The following is a 17,801-nucleotide window of genomic DNA, read 5'->3' on the forward strand; positions in this document are numbered from 1 at the left end:
TATTAATGTTAATGTTAATGTTAATGTGGATTTTTTTTAGGAGAGACTGAGTTATATAGGTCCTGAAGAATTTGTGCAGGCATTCGTGAATAAAGATCCCCTAGACAACGAGAAGGTACAGTACCCAACACTGCCTGTACTCTGTCAGAATAGATGCTGTTTGCATTTATTCTTTAGTTACAGGGGAAGTAGATTTTTCTAATCAATTCACCCAAAACTGGTACCTAGTGTACTCACTAGTTTATCTTGGCAGTATAATTATTATTAATTTAGGAATATTTATAAATTCATTTCCCAGAATTATTAAAAAGTGTAAATATTGTTTCCCAAAGGGAAATGTTCCAGTCACAAACAGTTTTTTCCGGGCCCTGTGCAGACGACACAATCCGGATTAGTGAGGAAACACTGGGGAAACAGTCATGCAGGAGAGGGTATGGAGACAGGGGGCGTGTCCAAGGGGTGCAGGTGTCCAGAGGGAGTGAGTCCGGGGCGAACAATCCATGTAGAAATCCAAACGGGTAATCCAAGACTGAAGCTAAAGTCCATGGCCAGGTGATCCATGCGGGGAATAAAACACAGGAACCGGGTCAGAACTGGCGGGAGGGGATCAGGAACAGAAAGTTAAAATCATAACGGAGCCAGACGCAGCAGGACCTGGGCTCTCACGAAACGGGATTCAATGAAGAGCCTCGAGTGATGTCTGCGTCTGGCTTTTAAGGTGGAACTGAAGAGGGGCTGAAATAAGGAACAGGTGTGGGGAATAGGACAGAACGAGGAAGGGCTGGAGCGCCCTTAAGAGGGAGAGTAGCGATCGTGACAGTTCCAGCACATGAAGTTTAAAGAAAAAATAAACAATTCTGTAATATATGCTAGATATTGTACCCTGATTCAAACTTAATACTGACAAAAACCTTTGGAATGTAATTTATATAAAAACACCAAAAACTCCTGTGAAAGGTTTAATTCTTTCAACAAACAGTGAAATAATGTATCTACATGGTCTCTGTCTCCAGCATTAAATCATGGAGTCTAGTTATTAAAAAAACTAAATGTAAAATACTACTTCTAGATCACTAGCAACCTTTAGATTTCAGAAAAGGATACTTCTTACTAAAAGCGTAGCAACCAATCAGTATGACAGACATGCACATGTTTTTATGTGGCTGCATTTACAGACCAGCTTCTGATTACTTTTTGCTGCTAGGCAACAGTAACGTTTGTGATATTTTATATAAGTCTCTTTGTTATGCTGTTGTTTCCAAGGGTACACAACATTTTTTTAACACATTTTCTAGAACGTTTCGCATTTCTCGACTTGCTTTAAGCATGACGTAATGTAATTACATATCTGTGTGTCCATCACATGGACAATGAAGCTAGAAAATATATTTTTTTAATTTAAACATTTAAATTAGAAGAAAGTATACAAGGACAGTGAAAACATGAACAGCTGATTGAAGGATTTCAAATGTTTCTAACAATAAAATATCCAATACAGCATGTAGCACGTTATTTTACTCGAATCAGATGATGATTGCTGCCTGGTTTATGCATGCTTTATTTTTAGTTTTCACGCATATGAATGTTAACTCTCTGTGAAGACTTACTTAATTCAATATTGCAAGGTTCTGTAGTTTATTAAAAGAGAGCTTTTAGTATTGAAGAGACTCAGCCTTCAGAGAACCAATGAAAACTACAAAATAAAAGCAGAATTCTTTAAATAAAATATGTATTTTTTTCCAGAGCTGCTTCAATGATCACAAGAAGACCAGAAACCTGGAAGCATATGTTGAGTGGTTTAACAGACTGAGCTATCTGGTAGCTACAGAAATTTGCATGGTATATTTATCCTTAAAACTTCCCAATGTATCAGATGTTGACATTTCTCTATTCATCTTGATTCTGTCTCATTGTGTCATTGTATATGCTTCAGAGTATTTATTTTCCTTTTTTTTTTACTACAGCCTGTGAAGAAGAAACACAGAGCAAGAGTCATTGAATACTTTATTGATGTTGCACGGGAGTGTTTTAATATTGGCAACTTTAACTCTTTGATGGCCATTATATGTAAGTACTCTTTTGAAGCCAGGATGATTTTCTTAGTCAAAGCAGAAAGGAGTTTTATCACTGAAGAAAATAAAATCAGGAAAGTTTGTTGTTCTCTTAGTCAGGGTTTGAATCCATTTTACTGTCTACTTTCAAAGACAACAGAGTTATAGAACAGCATAAATATTTCATCTTATATGGATGAAGGATTTTAGTTGACCTGTTTGTGTCACATAATAAAGGTTCCTTTGCTTAATATTGTCTCACAGTTTAATGATGGCTTTGCACTTAAATGTGCCTGTATATATATTTTCAAAAACAATAGGTAAATAGCGACCATTTGTTAATAAGTTACATAAATCAAATATGAAATAATAAGAATACATCACTATTTGCTTATTTACTTTCTAAAACTTTAGAGAAAATATTATTTAAAATGGAATATAATTCTCCAGTTCTGTTCAGAAACATTGTAGAGTTGCCATTTTCTACAATTTGATATGACATCAGCATTACCACCTAGTAGTCTCATCTCATAAGGTCTCAAAATAAGCATGGTTGGACTTGATCAGCTCTGAGATGGGAGAGCTCAAAGAACAAATGGCAGGCAGTAATATAATTTATTGACCATAATTTCCAAACCATTTCTCCAGTACTGTGACAGGGAGTAATGTGCTGGAGGATGAGCTGTCTTTCAGATGAGATGTAAAACAAAGGTTCGTTGAAAAAAAGTAGTTCAGACAACTTGGTTGTTAAAAAAGACACAAAAAACACTATTTGTATTAGCAGGTAATAAAACCTAATTTCCACTATGGGCAAGGTTTTTATTTTGCTTTTTGTGCTATCTATAAAATGTTTTCCCTTAATTTAAGTAATAAATTATTATCTGAGAAGATCCTTTCCTATATATCTAGTGGGATCTTTTAAAAGTGCTATACAAGTCAAAGCAATTAAATAATTATATTGCAAGGCAAGGTTCCATCTGGTCCTTAGTGGTGACAAGTGTTGTAGGCAGAGGTGGTTGTGAAGCATCTCGCCTTCATTGTGAAAGAGGATGAAGGGGAATGTGCTGGCATACTGTCCTGTAAGCAGATGGTCAGTGCTGACCACAGAGCAGGCAATTGGCAGGCTCACTGTGTGAAGAGGCAAGCCAGCTGTCCCTGTGCTGGCCTCTCCCAGGAGACTTTGCCTAAGGCAATGGCTTTTACAACATCTCTCTAGGGAGAATGAAGGAAAATTAGAAAAGAAAAAGAACAAATCAGTCATGGGAAAGGTTTCCTTTTTTGCATACTTTTTGTGTTTATTTTTAATCCACAGCTATGGGACATTGCACAATAAAAGGAGGTTGCATCTCCTAGCCATCAGTTTAGACCTAAAAACGCTAACAAATTTAATATATGCAGGGATCGGGAGTAACTTGAGTATTAATAAACTGTGACACTGAAGGTCATATGTTTTTATACAACTGTATTTAAAAATGCAAAACGGCAGCACACACAAAAGCTACATTTATTGTTTTATTCTAGTGAAACATATTATAGAGTAAAACTGTCTTTCAAAAAGCTAAAGTTACTATATTGTAATGGAGTAAGGGGAGCTATATTTCTTTTCCAGTGAATCTGTAATCTTCTCTCCTGACGCACAACATCTATATATTCCTCTGACAATTTATATGTCTAAAAAAAGCTGGAAAGCTTTAAATCTTTGGAGCTCATTTTCTGAAGAAATCGATTCCAACAGCTTCCACTGTATTACTTTTTTTAAACCCTCTTGTCTTATTTACAAAATCTCCTTTGACCTTACTAAAAAACACTTCTAAATCTAATTGTATGTCCTTTTTCATTGTTTCTAACAAGAACAATTCCACTAGTTCCTAACTATATCTTTGCATCATCCTCTCTGTTTCCACACACTGAATTCTATCAATTTGTCTTTTCGCTCCTTCACTGTCCTTCACTGGAATTCAATTTACTTTTATCATTCACAATATTTTATAGTATATACCCCAGCTTCTCAAAGTTCACCTGGGCTGTATATTTAATTGAACAGCTTGTTGTTGTTCAAAAAATTTGCCAGCAGCTATATCACCCAGCAACTCACAACTGGCAACCCACTGAACATAAGTAGGTGGGAGCCTGGCCAGTGCCTGGATGGTAGACCTCCTGGGAAAGCTAAGGTTGCTGATGGAAGAGGTGTTAGTGGGACTAGTAGGGACAGCTCATCCTGTGATCTTTGTGCTAATACTAATACTGTGTTCTAATGCTCCAGTATAACGATGGGGACAGAAAATTATAAAAAGGGCACCATCCTTCGGATTAGATGTAAAACCAAGGTCCTCACTTTCTGTGGTCATTAAAAATCGAGTGTTTCTCGAAAAGAGTAGGAGTGTTAACTCCAGTATCCTAGCCAAATTTCTCCCTGGCCTTTTCCAGTCATGGCCTCCTAAAAATCCCCATCTATGAATTGGCTTCATTAGTCTGTTCTCCTCCCCACTGATAACTGATGTGTGGTACAGGCGCACTTTGGCTGCCATTGCATCATCCAGGTGGGTGCTACAGATTGATAGTGATGTAGGGGAGTCCCCAGTTAAGTGCTTTGAGTGGAATGTCCAGAAAGTACTATACCGTATAACTGTAATATTATATTACATATTCTGTATTGAAAGAATCACTTTTTAAAATGTATCTAAAACCTAGTTACAGTATATTTACTGTATGTATATAACCCTCACATTTTTGGATGAGGATTGTAGCTATAATTAGTTGAAATAATTTATAATTCACAAATTAAAAATTAGAAGAAGCAAGGTGGTGTAATTTTGTATGTACAGTTTGTCTGAATTATATCACTCCTGTTTGTGCTAGTTTCTGCTGTCTCATAAGTTTGTTTTTTTCCCCAGATGGGGCATATTTTGTCAAAATTAAAAAAATGAGATACTATATACACTAATAATAATGTTTATATTATTTTTCATTTTCCCACTGCTGAATGTAAAATGTATTTTACATAGTAGTTTTAATATTATTTAATATTTTAATTTGATCATATATTATAATTTAATATACTTTACTATAAAGCACTGACGTTTTAATTGTACATTTATTCAAAGTTTATCTCTTAGACACAGCAGATGGCCAGTTTCTTTTTGAAATGGCTCCTCTGTGCTGTGTGCTAAATGAAAACAATGAGGTGATATGTTGTCTATAGTGAGGCACTTAAATTGCATTGCTACTCTGGCAGAACAATGTACCATATGTTAAACATTTAATTTGAAATGAAGTGATGCACACACAAATTCCATTGTTCTTTTTAAATTTGCTTCACTATCTTATGAGAAAACTTAACAGACTAGATCATTTCTACTTCAATTGGCATTATTTCTCTGCAATGACATGGTATACCACTCCTCTCTGACTGCAGCTGGCATGAACATGAGCCCAGTCTCTCGACTCAAGAAGACCTGGGGCAAAGTTAAAACAGCCAAATTTGATATTCTCGAGGTAAGGGCAATCCAGTTTGAGTTGTGTTTTTTTTCATCAAGTGTGGGATATGGGATAATGACAGCATTTGTGGGCAGGTGAAAAAAATGTGGGTGAATGCGTGAGTTTATGAGAGCTTACACTGAGAAATCTGATTCACTTAAATACAACTATTTGGCTTTTTATGAAAAAAGTCAAATCAGTGCATGGGTATGGAAGATTTACTGGTTTAAGTGATTAAGAATAAAACTCATATCCTTTCATGTTCCAGTCTGATGTTGCCCATAAACATGTTTTTTTCAAAACAAGCATGGTGGCTGTTTTTCCCCTTTTTTGTCATGAAACTGCAAGTTTGTCTTGCTGGAGGTTTTTGCTTAAATAATGAGCAGATGCAGTGGAAAATTTAAAATATACGGACATGTGAGTTTGTTTTTGTGATCTTGATCTCTTGAGTAGTTCAGATATTTCACACTATGTTTTCTTTCTGAAATGATTCTTGTCAAGTGAGATTATTCAGTGTTCCTCCTGGGAACTTAAATCAACAGATAGTCGATCAGCAGTCATTTCAAATGTCCCTTTAGACCTTTGAATTCTGTCCTCTACAGATCATGTCCTTAAGTCAAAGAGTCTTTTGAAATGTTAATCAGGATACCACATCCCTAGATTGTAGCTAAAACGTTTGACCGTGGTTTCATAGTTAGGTTTTATGCTTTATTTCCATTGACAATGCAACTAAACCTGGACATGCTGGCTTGGCAGTCCCAGGTAAATAAAAAACATGATCCTTAGTTTTTTCCAAGAGCAGCCAGAAGTCAGACTTTCTCTTGTAGTTGTATAAGAGAGCTTTTTGTAGAGATCAAAGTACCTCATTATGGTACATTTTTAAGAAAATAATAGTCGATCTGTTCAGAAAAAGTGCCTCTAGCAATATACTGTATGCTGAGTTATTGCTATTTTGGTAGCTGTTGGTATATGACTACATTGTAACCACAACATTTTGAGAAGTGACTGCATTTTGATAATGTCTTTTAAAGGGAAAAAAAGTGATGACTTATTTAGAACTTCTACTGAATGAAGAACATATCTTTGTTATATACAGTATTTGATTGGAGAATTAATTACAAAGTGTTTCATGTACAATTTATTATTAATCAGTTTGGTACATATGGTTACTTTAACATATAAACAACAAAAAATAAAATTGGGGGGCAGCCGAGAGAAGTACCTATTTTAGCCCAGCTGTCCCAGCTGTGCAAATGGAGAATAAGCGAACCTAAGACCCAAGGTTTTAGGCCCTACACTGAGTGTAGGAAAATAACTGAATCACAGGTCACATGCTGTCTGACCAAGAATACTGAAAAGATTAGATATCATTAAACATTGATAAATGTTATAGATATTAAGGGATGTAAATCATATGGCTAGCTTTTATTACTAGTCTTAGCTTTTATGGCAGCTGACCTTTTGATTTTGATTCTGCAGCATCAAATGGATCCATCGAGTAATTTCTACAATTACAGAACTGCACTGCGTGGGGCAACCCAGAGATCCTTAACAGCACACAGCAGCAGAGAAAAGGTAAATACAGCACTCAGATCAAGGAACTCAGTTGCTCCCCAGGACTTTTGACTGGAATGAGTAGGGCTGTTAACAAATTTGAAATGCTCTGGAATTTATATATAGTTACAATTCAGTTCAATTTAATATATTTTTATAAAGCGCCTTTCACAAAAAGGTTGCCCCAAGGCGCTTAACAAAGCAAATGACTATCAAGTTGTGAATACAGAACAGAAAAGACCAGAAGACAACAGAGGAGAGGAACCAAAAACTTAGTAAGGTGAAAAAAAGCTCTAGGGGTCCAAGGTCAACTGGCTGCCTAATCCCTTTGGGCATGCTAACATCATACAATTAAAAAAAAGGAAAAAATGAATAAAGGTATTAATCCATTCATCAAGTTTTCTATATGTCAGTACTCCATGCAGATCTCTGTAGACCAGCAAAATCCTCCTAAACAATAGCTTTATCCTCGATGTCCCTCTTGGATCCATGGCAGTGATGCAGCATCCAACTCAGATGGTGCCTAGCCCGGGCGCCATCCGGACATGTGGGGAGGAGAACAGGATAGTTTGGTCAGAACAGATGTATCTACCTGGTGGGCCAACACAGAGACTCATGGTTCTCCTGTATCACAGGAAGGAGACTCGGAGACCGCTTCAGAGAACATGTTAGGGCTGTGAAGATTAAATATCTCTCCAAGCCCATTGTTTCTCATTTCACCTCTGACGGCTATGACCACTCTAATCTCTCCATCTGTGTTCTCAAAGACGGTTTTCCGAACTCATACATCAGAAAGACTACAGAAACCAAAATTATCCTGCAGCTAGGATCACACCTTCTCCCTTCTCTTAACGACAGACTACTTTTCTTCTAAATTCTCTCTATTCATTGCAGGTTTCATTTCACACTTTTCTACACCTATCCTGACTTCACACCTCCTAACTGGCCTCTCTTTCTGTCCCCTGCTCCCGCCCCTCGCTCCTCCTCTCTCCCAACTTTTGTTCTCCCGCTACATTACCTTTGCTTACCACCCTGTCTTTCTCGCACCTGAAGAAGGCTCTATGGCCAAAACATTGTGTTTTCTTTCTTCTCTTTTCAGCATGGAATAAGCCTATTACTTGTTCCATGTATCAGACATGTGATAAATGTCTCTATAATTCAACATTTTACAAGCAAATAGATCTCTTCAAATTTTTAGTACATAATGACATCTACAACAAGAACTATAGAACAAGTGATATATTTCCACCATGTTTCAACTGCAAGCACTGGATTATATAGTTATGGTATTATTTCAACTGTTAATACTCCATTTGGAGTATTCAGGCCCCGAATTATTATATCATAATGTGACAAAATAATAGAATCATTACTGGAGCCATAGAAGTTTGCAGGTGATGTCTCCAGTTATTCTTCATAATCCATATGTAGTGTAACTCGATTGTTATGTGTCCTGCAGTAAAGTGGGATAGAATGGTTAAACTGTTTTGTCAATGCAGCCATGACATGACAGATAGAAAAAGTGAAAGAGATGGGAGAGTGCCATAAAGCTACTTTTGACCCTTATAAATGATACAGAATTCAGGTGTGGGGGTTATTCACTAGCACTTTTTGAAGAGATCCTCCTGTAGTCAACAAGAGATAATGCTCTCCAGGCTTAATAAATATTTCATATCATTGTCTGGCAAATCTAAACACATGTGCTCATTCCTGCACACACTGTTTCTGCCAGGGTGCATCGGTCTGAGGATTCTAGATCTAAGAAATGTGTCCAATTTCTAATGGGACACTATCATTTTATTTAATTTTCAAACTGATGCACAGAGTGCCTTTTAAAGCCTGTTTATATACTTGTTCATTTATTAATACCTAAAAACAATGATAATTCACACTGCTCTACTTAAATTCCCACACAAATATGCCAAATATTAGGTAATATTAACAATTGAACAAGTGCCAAGATACATGTAACTAATGATTTATTTGTTAATCACATTATTATGTACAGAGTGAAAATAAATGCCTTCATGATAAAAAAAAGTCTGATCACGATGAGTAATTATTACAGAAAATCTGATATAGTCGTCTATTTATATTAGGCCATTGCACCTCCAAACAAATGAAAAAAGTGGTGGAAAACCTGACAGACATTAAAGATCTGTGGCTTACAAACATATCAGTAAAACCTAGTGTTTTGTATAAACTTTGTTAAAAATCACTATTAGCATTACTCTCCTAATTATATGAAAAATAAAACAGATGTAATTTTTATTACTGTAATGTTATGCAGCATGGAAGACAATATTTTAGTTCACAGAAACTGATGTAAAAATAGATGTTTTCTTTCTAAAGATATTGTGTTCCTTTTTGGAAATGAGGCAGAAAGCCCACTTACATTTTGTTCAACTGGGTATTCTGGACTATAAATTACCAGCTAACAGTACACTGCATTTTTACACTTCTGTGTCACAATATATACACTTTTCTGATATAATCTGCATATTTACTGCAGGCATTTATTTTGTTTAATTTTGATACTTTTAATACTACAGATTGTATTCAGGAAGGTGAGGGGACTGATACCTGGTCAGTGTATTTTGGATCTTAAAGGGTTAGACTGTGACCGTGAGAATTAGAAGTCACGTGAAGGAATTTTCCCAGGCCTTTGGAATGTTCCCTCTTTTGACTTCTAGGGAATTTTATGTAGGTCATATCTTTCCAAACAATGCTCTGTTTTTACTGTACAGAGCTCTTGTGTTCCCAAAGTCAGCTGAGTTTGTTTTGAACATTTTGTTCACGTTGCTTACTGTAGATGAAGTAAGAAAAAAGTGTTTTCAATATTTAATTTTTAAAGAGGGAAGTTTTCCTGATAATAACATAACACAAGTAGATGTATAAATGATTTGTATTGAATTGATAGAGGTTATTTATGGTTTCCCACCCCAATTTAAGACACAGATTTCAATACTGCAAATTGTGGACCCTGCTCTGTCTGTTCTACCTTTAAAGTATGAGAAACTTTTGAAATATTAATCAGTATTCCCCTTGTTTACAGTTGAGCTAAATATGTGATTATGTTCTTGGAGTAAAGCCTTAGTGGACTTAAAACCCATTAGAATTGGAAAACCTGAATAAAAAGGCCAAGAGGAAAGAAATTCTGGACTAGAAATCAGATTTAGAATCTTGACATACAGGCACAACCGTAATGAAATCCTATGAAAAGACTTGTGGGATCAGGCTGTATACGTCACCTGTGTAAAACATTTGCTGAGAATACATTGTGTTCCCCATGTAATGAAAGAGATAGCATCTAAGGTGAGGATGAAGTCCACTCTGTACTTATTATACTGTCATTTGTTGTAGAACCTAACAGCATGCTTGTGAGCCTTGGTTGTGTTCCAGTCCTTTTCTGTATACAATTTTCTTTGCATTGCTACTTCAAGGCTATTAGGGACTGTTTTTTTTTTTAATTTGAACTTTTCTTTCCAAGATGTATACATTTGCATGGGCAAGTACTTCTGTTCATTTTACTGTGCTACTGCAATAAACATGAATTCCCTCTCCTTTGGGCAGGTTATGGGATGCCAGTGAGAAAAAACAGAAATTAACATGTGCTTACATCTGTTGGTGTAAAATACCTCATTTAAACTATGCCTAACAATCCATATGCTATCTGAGGTGATGCATTTTCAAGAAGGAAGTAGTTACTGTCATTAAGTACATCAGAGGCTACTATCCCTTTCTTCCATTCTGAAAAGCAGTTTCTAATTCTAATTCAAGTCAAATTCTTTACTAACATAAGTCCATTTGAAGGCAGCTTATTTAAAATGCTTATATGACTGTCTACCTAACTGACAGTTTTCAAACCCACATACTGTTTTTAACTAAAGATCTGTGGCATAACTGGACTTTAGGTAAGATAACATATCTGATTCTTCTGGTTCTCTAAATAAAAAATCTTACACAGCTGTGTGGAGCAATGGTTAGGGTTCTGAACTTGTAAATGAAAGGTTGTAGGTTTAAGGTGTATCCCTGAGTAAGGTACTTCACCTGTATTGATCCAGTAGAATACCTAGCTTCATAAATAGCTGCAAATGAAAATCACTTTGGATAAAAGCATCAGTGCATCAGCCAAATTAATAGTAGGAGTTGTTTATTCAAGTTGTTTTTTTTCTTGTGTGCAGATTGTTATTCCATTCTTCAGCTTATTAATCAAGGACATCTACTTTTTAAATGAAGGTTGTGCTAACCGACTCCCCAATGGACACATCAATTTTGAAGTAAGTATTTTTTCTTTTTTCCATTTTAGATGATTAATCTCAATTCTTGAATTAGTGATGTATCGATTATGCTTTCACTAGGAAGTGAAAATGTTCTAATTATTTTTATTTTGATGTTCTAACATATTCAGCTTAAAAAATAATTATTCAAAAGTAAAATGTACAACTAACATATAACTTAGCATGTTGGGAATAGGCATAGTCCATATAACTGGAAAGTATTGAAATATCCATGACTCAGTACAGACTGGCTAGCCAAAGCCAAAATAGGTTTTCTCAATTCTGCATGAGGAGCTAGTTTTCTTACTTTTTCTTTCTTACTTGCTTGAAAGCACTTTTTTCAGACTGGGTATCTTTATATGTATAAGGTATATGACTTTAGTATTGCAAACTTCACATCCTGAAATACTGTACATACAGTACATCTGTGCATCAGAACATAATGGGTTTTGTTTAGTCTTTTGAAGTAGTTAATTTAATTTAAGACATATAGAACATTCATCTTTAGAGACAGGAAAGAATAAACATGAGCAACAGAAAATAATTCTATTACACATTAATTTTAGAAATTCTGGGAGCTCGCTAAGCAAGTGAGTGAGTTTATGACATGGAAGCAAGTGGAGTGTCCCTTTGAGAGAGATCGCAAGATCCTTCAGTATCTCCTTACAGCACCAGTGTTCAGTGAAGATGGTAAGTATTTGACCTGCTCGCAAATATAACTGCTAAAATCAGCCACAGGATCATTATGATTTAGAATTCTAAAAATTTCAGTTTAAAGAATTTAGGCCCGATGATTTTCAGTTACAAAATTCAACCTAATTAGAGCAGGGTGCTTCTCTTTTTATTGAACTAGAATTGAAGACACTATTTTCTGTATTACTACTCTGTAGTTGTTCTCAATAAAGTTCAGGTAGGTATATGAATTCTTATTACAAAAAAATGGATTTATAGGATTCTTAACCCTAATAAAGTTACACCTACAGTACTTAACCCCTTTATTTCAAACTGCAGGAGTTTAGAATATCTCCACCCTTATTTTAAAATCTGCTCTGAATCTATCATTTGCACTCATACGCAGAGACTAGATATAGATTTTGTTGTGTTATTGCACAAGTAGAAAATGTGTATCCACTACACTACACGCTGTAAAAAAATAAAACAAAGATAACATTATAGACCACAGTAGGGATGTTTTTGGTTGTTGTATGGGAAATGAGAATCTTTGCATCTATTAAACTTCTTAAGGATGATTTAACCGTGCCAAAAGGATTTTTTTTAAACAAACCTTCCGCATTTCAGAACACATTCCTTTAAAATGTGTACATTTAAGGCCTTTGCTTTGCTTTCATAATTTATAGTTTTAAATTTCCTACAGTTTGTTTTCATTCTTGTTAAGTAATTTTGCCAATATAAAGCATTATTTTTACCTGAGTATTTTTTTGTTAATGGCATACCTTTAAAACTATTCCAATTCAGTACAAGTACCAAATAATTTTGGAGATTCTTATCAGTGCCAGCCTATGTTAATGAAAATGTCTGCTCCCACTGAGTTGGTGTTTTGAAAAGATAATCTGCAATTTAAGTTTGTAAGAGGTTTATACATGGCAAGATTAATGCACATTACCTCTTCTTTATACAGCACTCTACTTGGCCTCATACGAGAGTGAGGGTCCTGAGAACCACATTGAAAAGGAAAGATGGAAGTCTCTGAGGTGTGTATAACAGCTCAGAGGTCATCTTCATTTATGAGGCATGTTCAATAACATAACCAGATATCCCCAAAATTTAATTGTATTTAGTTCAATAGTTAATAGTTAATCAGTTTCTTATTCACAGTGTCATTTTCATATTTATGTGTCGAGGAGTAAATGGGGACTCGTGTTAATTTGGTCAAAAGGTAATATTAAGAGTGGCAATCTTTTACAATCTCACTATGAAAATTTGAAATGAAAAATGCCAGGACAGACAAATACCCTATGTATTTAGTTTGAAATTCTAAGATCAGACCTATGGGATGTTTTTAGATTTATAGAAGCTGTGACTGGTGCAGTATAATGCTGATTGTTTTATCTGGGAATGGAAAGTCACATGTGGTAAAGTTTTAATATATCAATGTATACATTGCCTGAAGAATCCCAAATGTGTATATGGCATTGTTATTTTCTGTGACAGAGGAGATAAGTATTTGTCTTACAGAAAGTCATGCCTCCTCATCAAAATTAATTGTGGCAATGGGCAGCTTTACTCTTCCATAGTAATTTGGTTTTAAGGTGTCCCTTTTCTGAGGGTTCACTTTGTGTTGGCTAAATGTGTCTGTAAACATACTCTGGGGCACTTTTGGATGTGTATATCAGTTCAAAGTTGTTTGAGATCAAATGAAATGTTCTGCTTACCAAACGAGAAATGAGAATTTTTCATAACTTATTGTTTCAGTTCCCCGGCATATTTCTTTAGACCTCTAATCATAGTAATTGCTGCTTTACAAAATTGCATAAATTTGATGATGAACCATATAAAGAAAACAAATAGGTTCAGATCTAATTGTATTTTTTTTATTTATAGGTCTTCTCTACTTAATAGAGTATAAGTACTGAAGAACAAGATAGTGGACTATGGAGTAACAGGTTTTATGGTTGCCATTAAATGACGGAATCCAATGTTTGAATGAGGCATTGGGTCATGATGATAAAAGTATTCTCATGTGAAGGGAATGACAATCTGTGCTTTGTTGACATGGACCACATTGTTCACCAGCAGCTATAACAGAGAAACTGTAAAAGACAGGTAACTTTTTGCTCTATTGATCGTGATATTTCAGGAAACATTTCTTTTTTTATGAATTTGTAACCTTTTTCTAAACAATGAACTACCAAGGATAATACTGAAGAAGATGCTTACCTTCCTTTTTCATTTAAATAATGGTCTGCAAGGTGACAGCATTGGCTGAAACATCTTCAGGAATCAACCATTACGTTAAGATGAGGTCATTCCATACAGCATTAAGGGACATGGATTCTTTACAGATACCATCGATACAATTTCAAATTTTATTTTTGTTTTGAATTACTTATGAGTTTGCTGCTGGCTGGCTAACTCAGTTATTTGAAAACTATTGTTTTGGGACTGGTGTTGAATATATGGGATAAAGAAGAAGTGTTTGAATACCTTAACTGGAATACAACTAATTAAATTAAGGTTAATAATGTTATTTGTGAGTTTGTTTTAAATGTATATATACTTTTGTACTTGTAAATATAATTAATTATTATGTTATTCTTACCCATAGTGGTTAAGCACATTCTGATCACGTTTTCTGGATTAAATGTTCTCTGTTAACTGCACAAAGTGCATTTTTAAAAAAAAAAAGATGTCATTTTTTGTGACTAATATATTCCTTTACGATACAGTAAAGCATTTCAAGTATCACTTTGGCATGTGATCACGAAGATGACCCACCTGTACATGTGAAGATACTGTTTGTGATTAGTTTTGTGTTCCGTCATTTTAAATGTATTACAAGGGCATTGAAGTTCATTTAGCTTCGGGCACTTATAATTGTCCACTATGTGTGATTGAAAACCTTTAGGAATCACAAAAAATCTCATTTAATCCCAGTTTCAGTCTGCTTAAAGGGGAATGTCAGTCTCAATTTCTCAGACCAGTTATTGAATCTCAGTAAAAAAAAACAATTCATTTAAAGTATGGAAAAATATGACAAATTTTGAATTGAGCACAAAATCATGAGTTTTGTAAAAGTACTGCAAGTCAACATTTTGTTGAAAACTCTTGGTCTTGCCATAGGCGATTGTTCCCACGAATTGTGACGTGAAGTGGCCCTTCCTTCTCACTAGTCACTATAATAACTAATATAATGCCATCTACGAGCATATTAAGTACAGGTTGTGCAGCAGATATTTCACTGCAGAAAGTTTCCAATGTGATCTGCATGCAGAGTTAACAAGTAAGATCCATTTATAAGCTAAACCGTCTCCAAATCGAGAGTAATATTTCTATTGTATTAAAAGACATGTATTCACAATGTAATAGGGCTGCTTCATGTCACTAGAAGTTTTGTTGCCTCATTCTGAATGGCAGAATGTGGTGCTGCGCATATCTGGAAATGTGATCTCTTTTGTTAAGTAAACTGGAGGTTTTACATTTGACTTTTATTGTGGTTTCAAATGCACATATCAATGCTAAATCGTTCAAACCCCAAAATCTAAAAATAGCATTGTGGTTCCCCTTTAAGAATGAGGTAGTGTAGCTCACTGGTTTCAAAAGTTCATGACAAGTGGTTACCTGTATGAGGTCTATCCATTTTTATGTTGTTGAGATACACAAAATATTAATTTATGATATGATGCATCTTTGTAGGTCTTACATAATGACTCTTCAGCGTTTGTATTTATATTCAGAGATGGCGTTGCTAAGGTTTTGGGATTTTAATGAGATCTCTTTGGTTGCTTTTTTATGGACAATGTTATTTATATTATTATTCCCTATGTAGAAGTCCCCTGTATTACCTATTACATTTATTTTAATCTTTTGAATTTGTAAGAGGTACACAACATTCTTAGATAATAATGACTTTTTTGTTCAACTTATTTAAAAAAATAAAACTTAGTAAGTGATTATCATTTTAGGGTACTTGCAATTGCTAATTTTTTACTCTTGTCAAGTTTACAATGCCCTTACCTTTTTCTTACAACAGGTCAAATGATAAATTGTGGCTTAATGTGTAAATAATTTATCCTTTTTTTCTGTCCATGCTAGTATATGGCATAAAACAAGTGTTTATAATTTATGTAGCTGCAGAAACTTTGTAAATAAAAATAAAGGATGTTGAATATGAAGTTTAATGATGATTTAATCTGATCTATTTTTGTCTTATTTTTTGTCTTTAACTTTGGCACACATTAGCTGCTGAATACAACAATAATCATTAACGAAGTACTTTTCATTTAGAATCCACTTCGACCTCAACTGAAGTGCAGTACCAAATTTGTGACACACGGCAGCCATTTCTGAAAAGGGAAGAAAGGAAACAAAATGTTTCAGCTATGGAGCCTTCTTTGGGTGTGAGGTTTGTTTCAGGTGTGGATAATTTGTTTATGACATACAAGTATTAAACACAAATTAAAAAGTGTCAAAAGCCAATTAACTTAATGAAGCAGTATCCGGAGCAAACCCATGTGAACATAGGGATATGGGAGAATATAACCTGCGCAGTTAGCACCCCAGGAAGTGAACCCAGGGCTCCAGCCCTGTAATTGTCGATATATTTGAAATGATCAAAAGATTAATAAAGGAAAAAGGAACACCGACAACCATATTTGTCAGTCCTGGTCCAGGGACTTTGAAACTAAAATTATATTGCTACAGTAGAAGCATCAGAAGCAGCACTCTGGCTTTACAGCATAACCCCCCCGGTACCATAGAGTAAAACCCTTATATAAATGATGTGAAGATAGAACAGGATACAATGAGGCTAAAGGAACAACCAGAGAGTCCAACTAAGTGTTTTGTGAAACAAAACATGGTAATATTCTCAAAATTTTCAATGCTTCAATAAACAACATAACAAAGGTTTCAAGTGAGAATAGGCCATTTGACCCTTCTAACTTTTGTTTGCTAGCAGTTAATTTATTCTATGATCCTATTCTGAATAATGGGAAATCAATCTATGTATATTGTAACCTTTGGAATAAATTGAACGACAAAATGGGGTAATTCATTACAAAAATAAGTCATATGCTTTTAAAAACAACAATTGAAATCCAGTATGAAGGGTAGACAATAATTGTATTCTCAAGCTGCATTTTTAGGCAGTATTATGAAAGTGATTAATAATGTATAAAAAATGCAAAATCAAATTCTATTTAATTTGTACAAAACTGTCAGAAAGTTGCCTTCACTACAATACATTGCTGGCATAACAAAACATATATACATTAAATTAACTTTGGATAAAAAGTATGATGTCAGACACCAGCACATCAATCACATGAAAACTGAATAAAACAACAATATACTTTATCAATTCACATATCTACGTTATTACCACCAGCAGCTGAGAATGCAATATTTTTCATGCCAGCAAATGCAATTTACTGCTGTCAATTTGCATATAAATAATATTCAGTGTATACAAATGAAGAAAATACAATGCATTTTGAGTGCATTACCTCCCATCATATTAGTACTATCTATTCATTACTGTACTAGTAAAACTCTACTTATGCAGTGGAAAACAAATCACAAGATAGTAACAGTATTCACAGCTGTGGATAAACAGTAGGTGTTTTGAATAATTCCCCTATTGTTTACTGTAACTATAGGTCACAAAGAAAGGCAGTTCCACCTAGAGATTTATAATTTATGCTTTTTATATCAAATTATAAAAATGTATTTTTATATTATTTATTGCAAAATGTTACAA

The 17,801-nt window shown here is 34.7% G+C and overlaps 1 protein-coding gene across 3 annotated transcripts in view; it reads left to right on the forward strand.

The window, feature by feature from the left end:
* Positions 1-16,224, forward strand: part of rasgef1ba (RasGEF domain family, member 1Ba) — a 32,216-nt gene extending 15,992 nt beyond the window's left edge. For all 3 annotated transcript variants that reach the window (XM_088910388.1, XM_088910390.1, XM_088910389.1), the window contains exons 6-14: positions 41-115; positions 1,744-1,839; positions 1,965-2,067; positions 5,467-5,546; positions 7,008-7,103; positions 11,267-11,362; positions 11,929-12,052; positions 13,002-13,074; positions 13,925-16,224. In XM_088910388.1, coding sequence (XP_088766514.1) covers positions 41-115; positions 1,744-1,839; positions 1,965-2,067; positions 5,467-5,546; positions 7,008-7,103; positions 11,267-11,362; positions 11,929-12,052; positions 13,002-13,074; positions 13,925-13,949 — 768 coding nt within the window. In that variant the 3' untranslated portion in view covers positions 13,950-16,224. The remainder of the gene's footprint in view (positions 1-40; positions 116-1,743; positions 1,840-1,964; positions 2,068-5,466; positions 5,547-7,007; positions 7,104-11,266; positions 11,363-11,928; positions 12,053-13,001; positions 13,075-13,924) is intronic.
* The last annotated feature ends 1,577 nt before the right edge of the window (positions 16,225-17,801 follow it).

Source organism: Atractosteus spatula, chromosome 3 (genome assembly GCF_055471065.1).
Source record: "Atractosteus spatula isolate fAtrSpa1 chromosome 3, fAtrSpa1.hap1, whole genome shotgun sequence".
Taxonomy (NCBI): Eukaryota; Metazoa; Chordata; class Actinopteri; order Semionotiformes; family Lepisosteidae; genus Atractosteus; species Atractosteus spatula.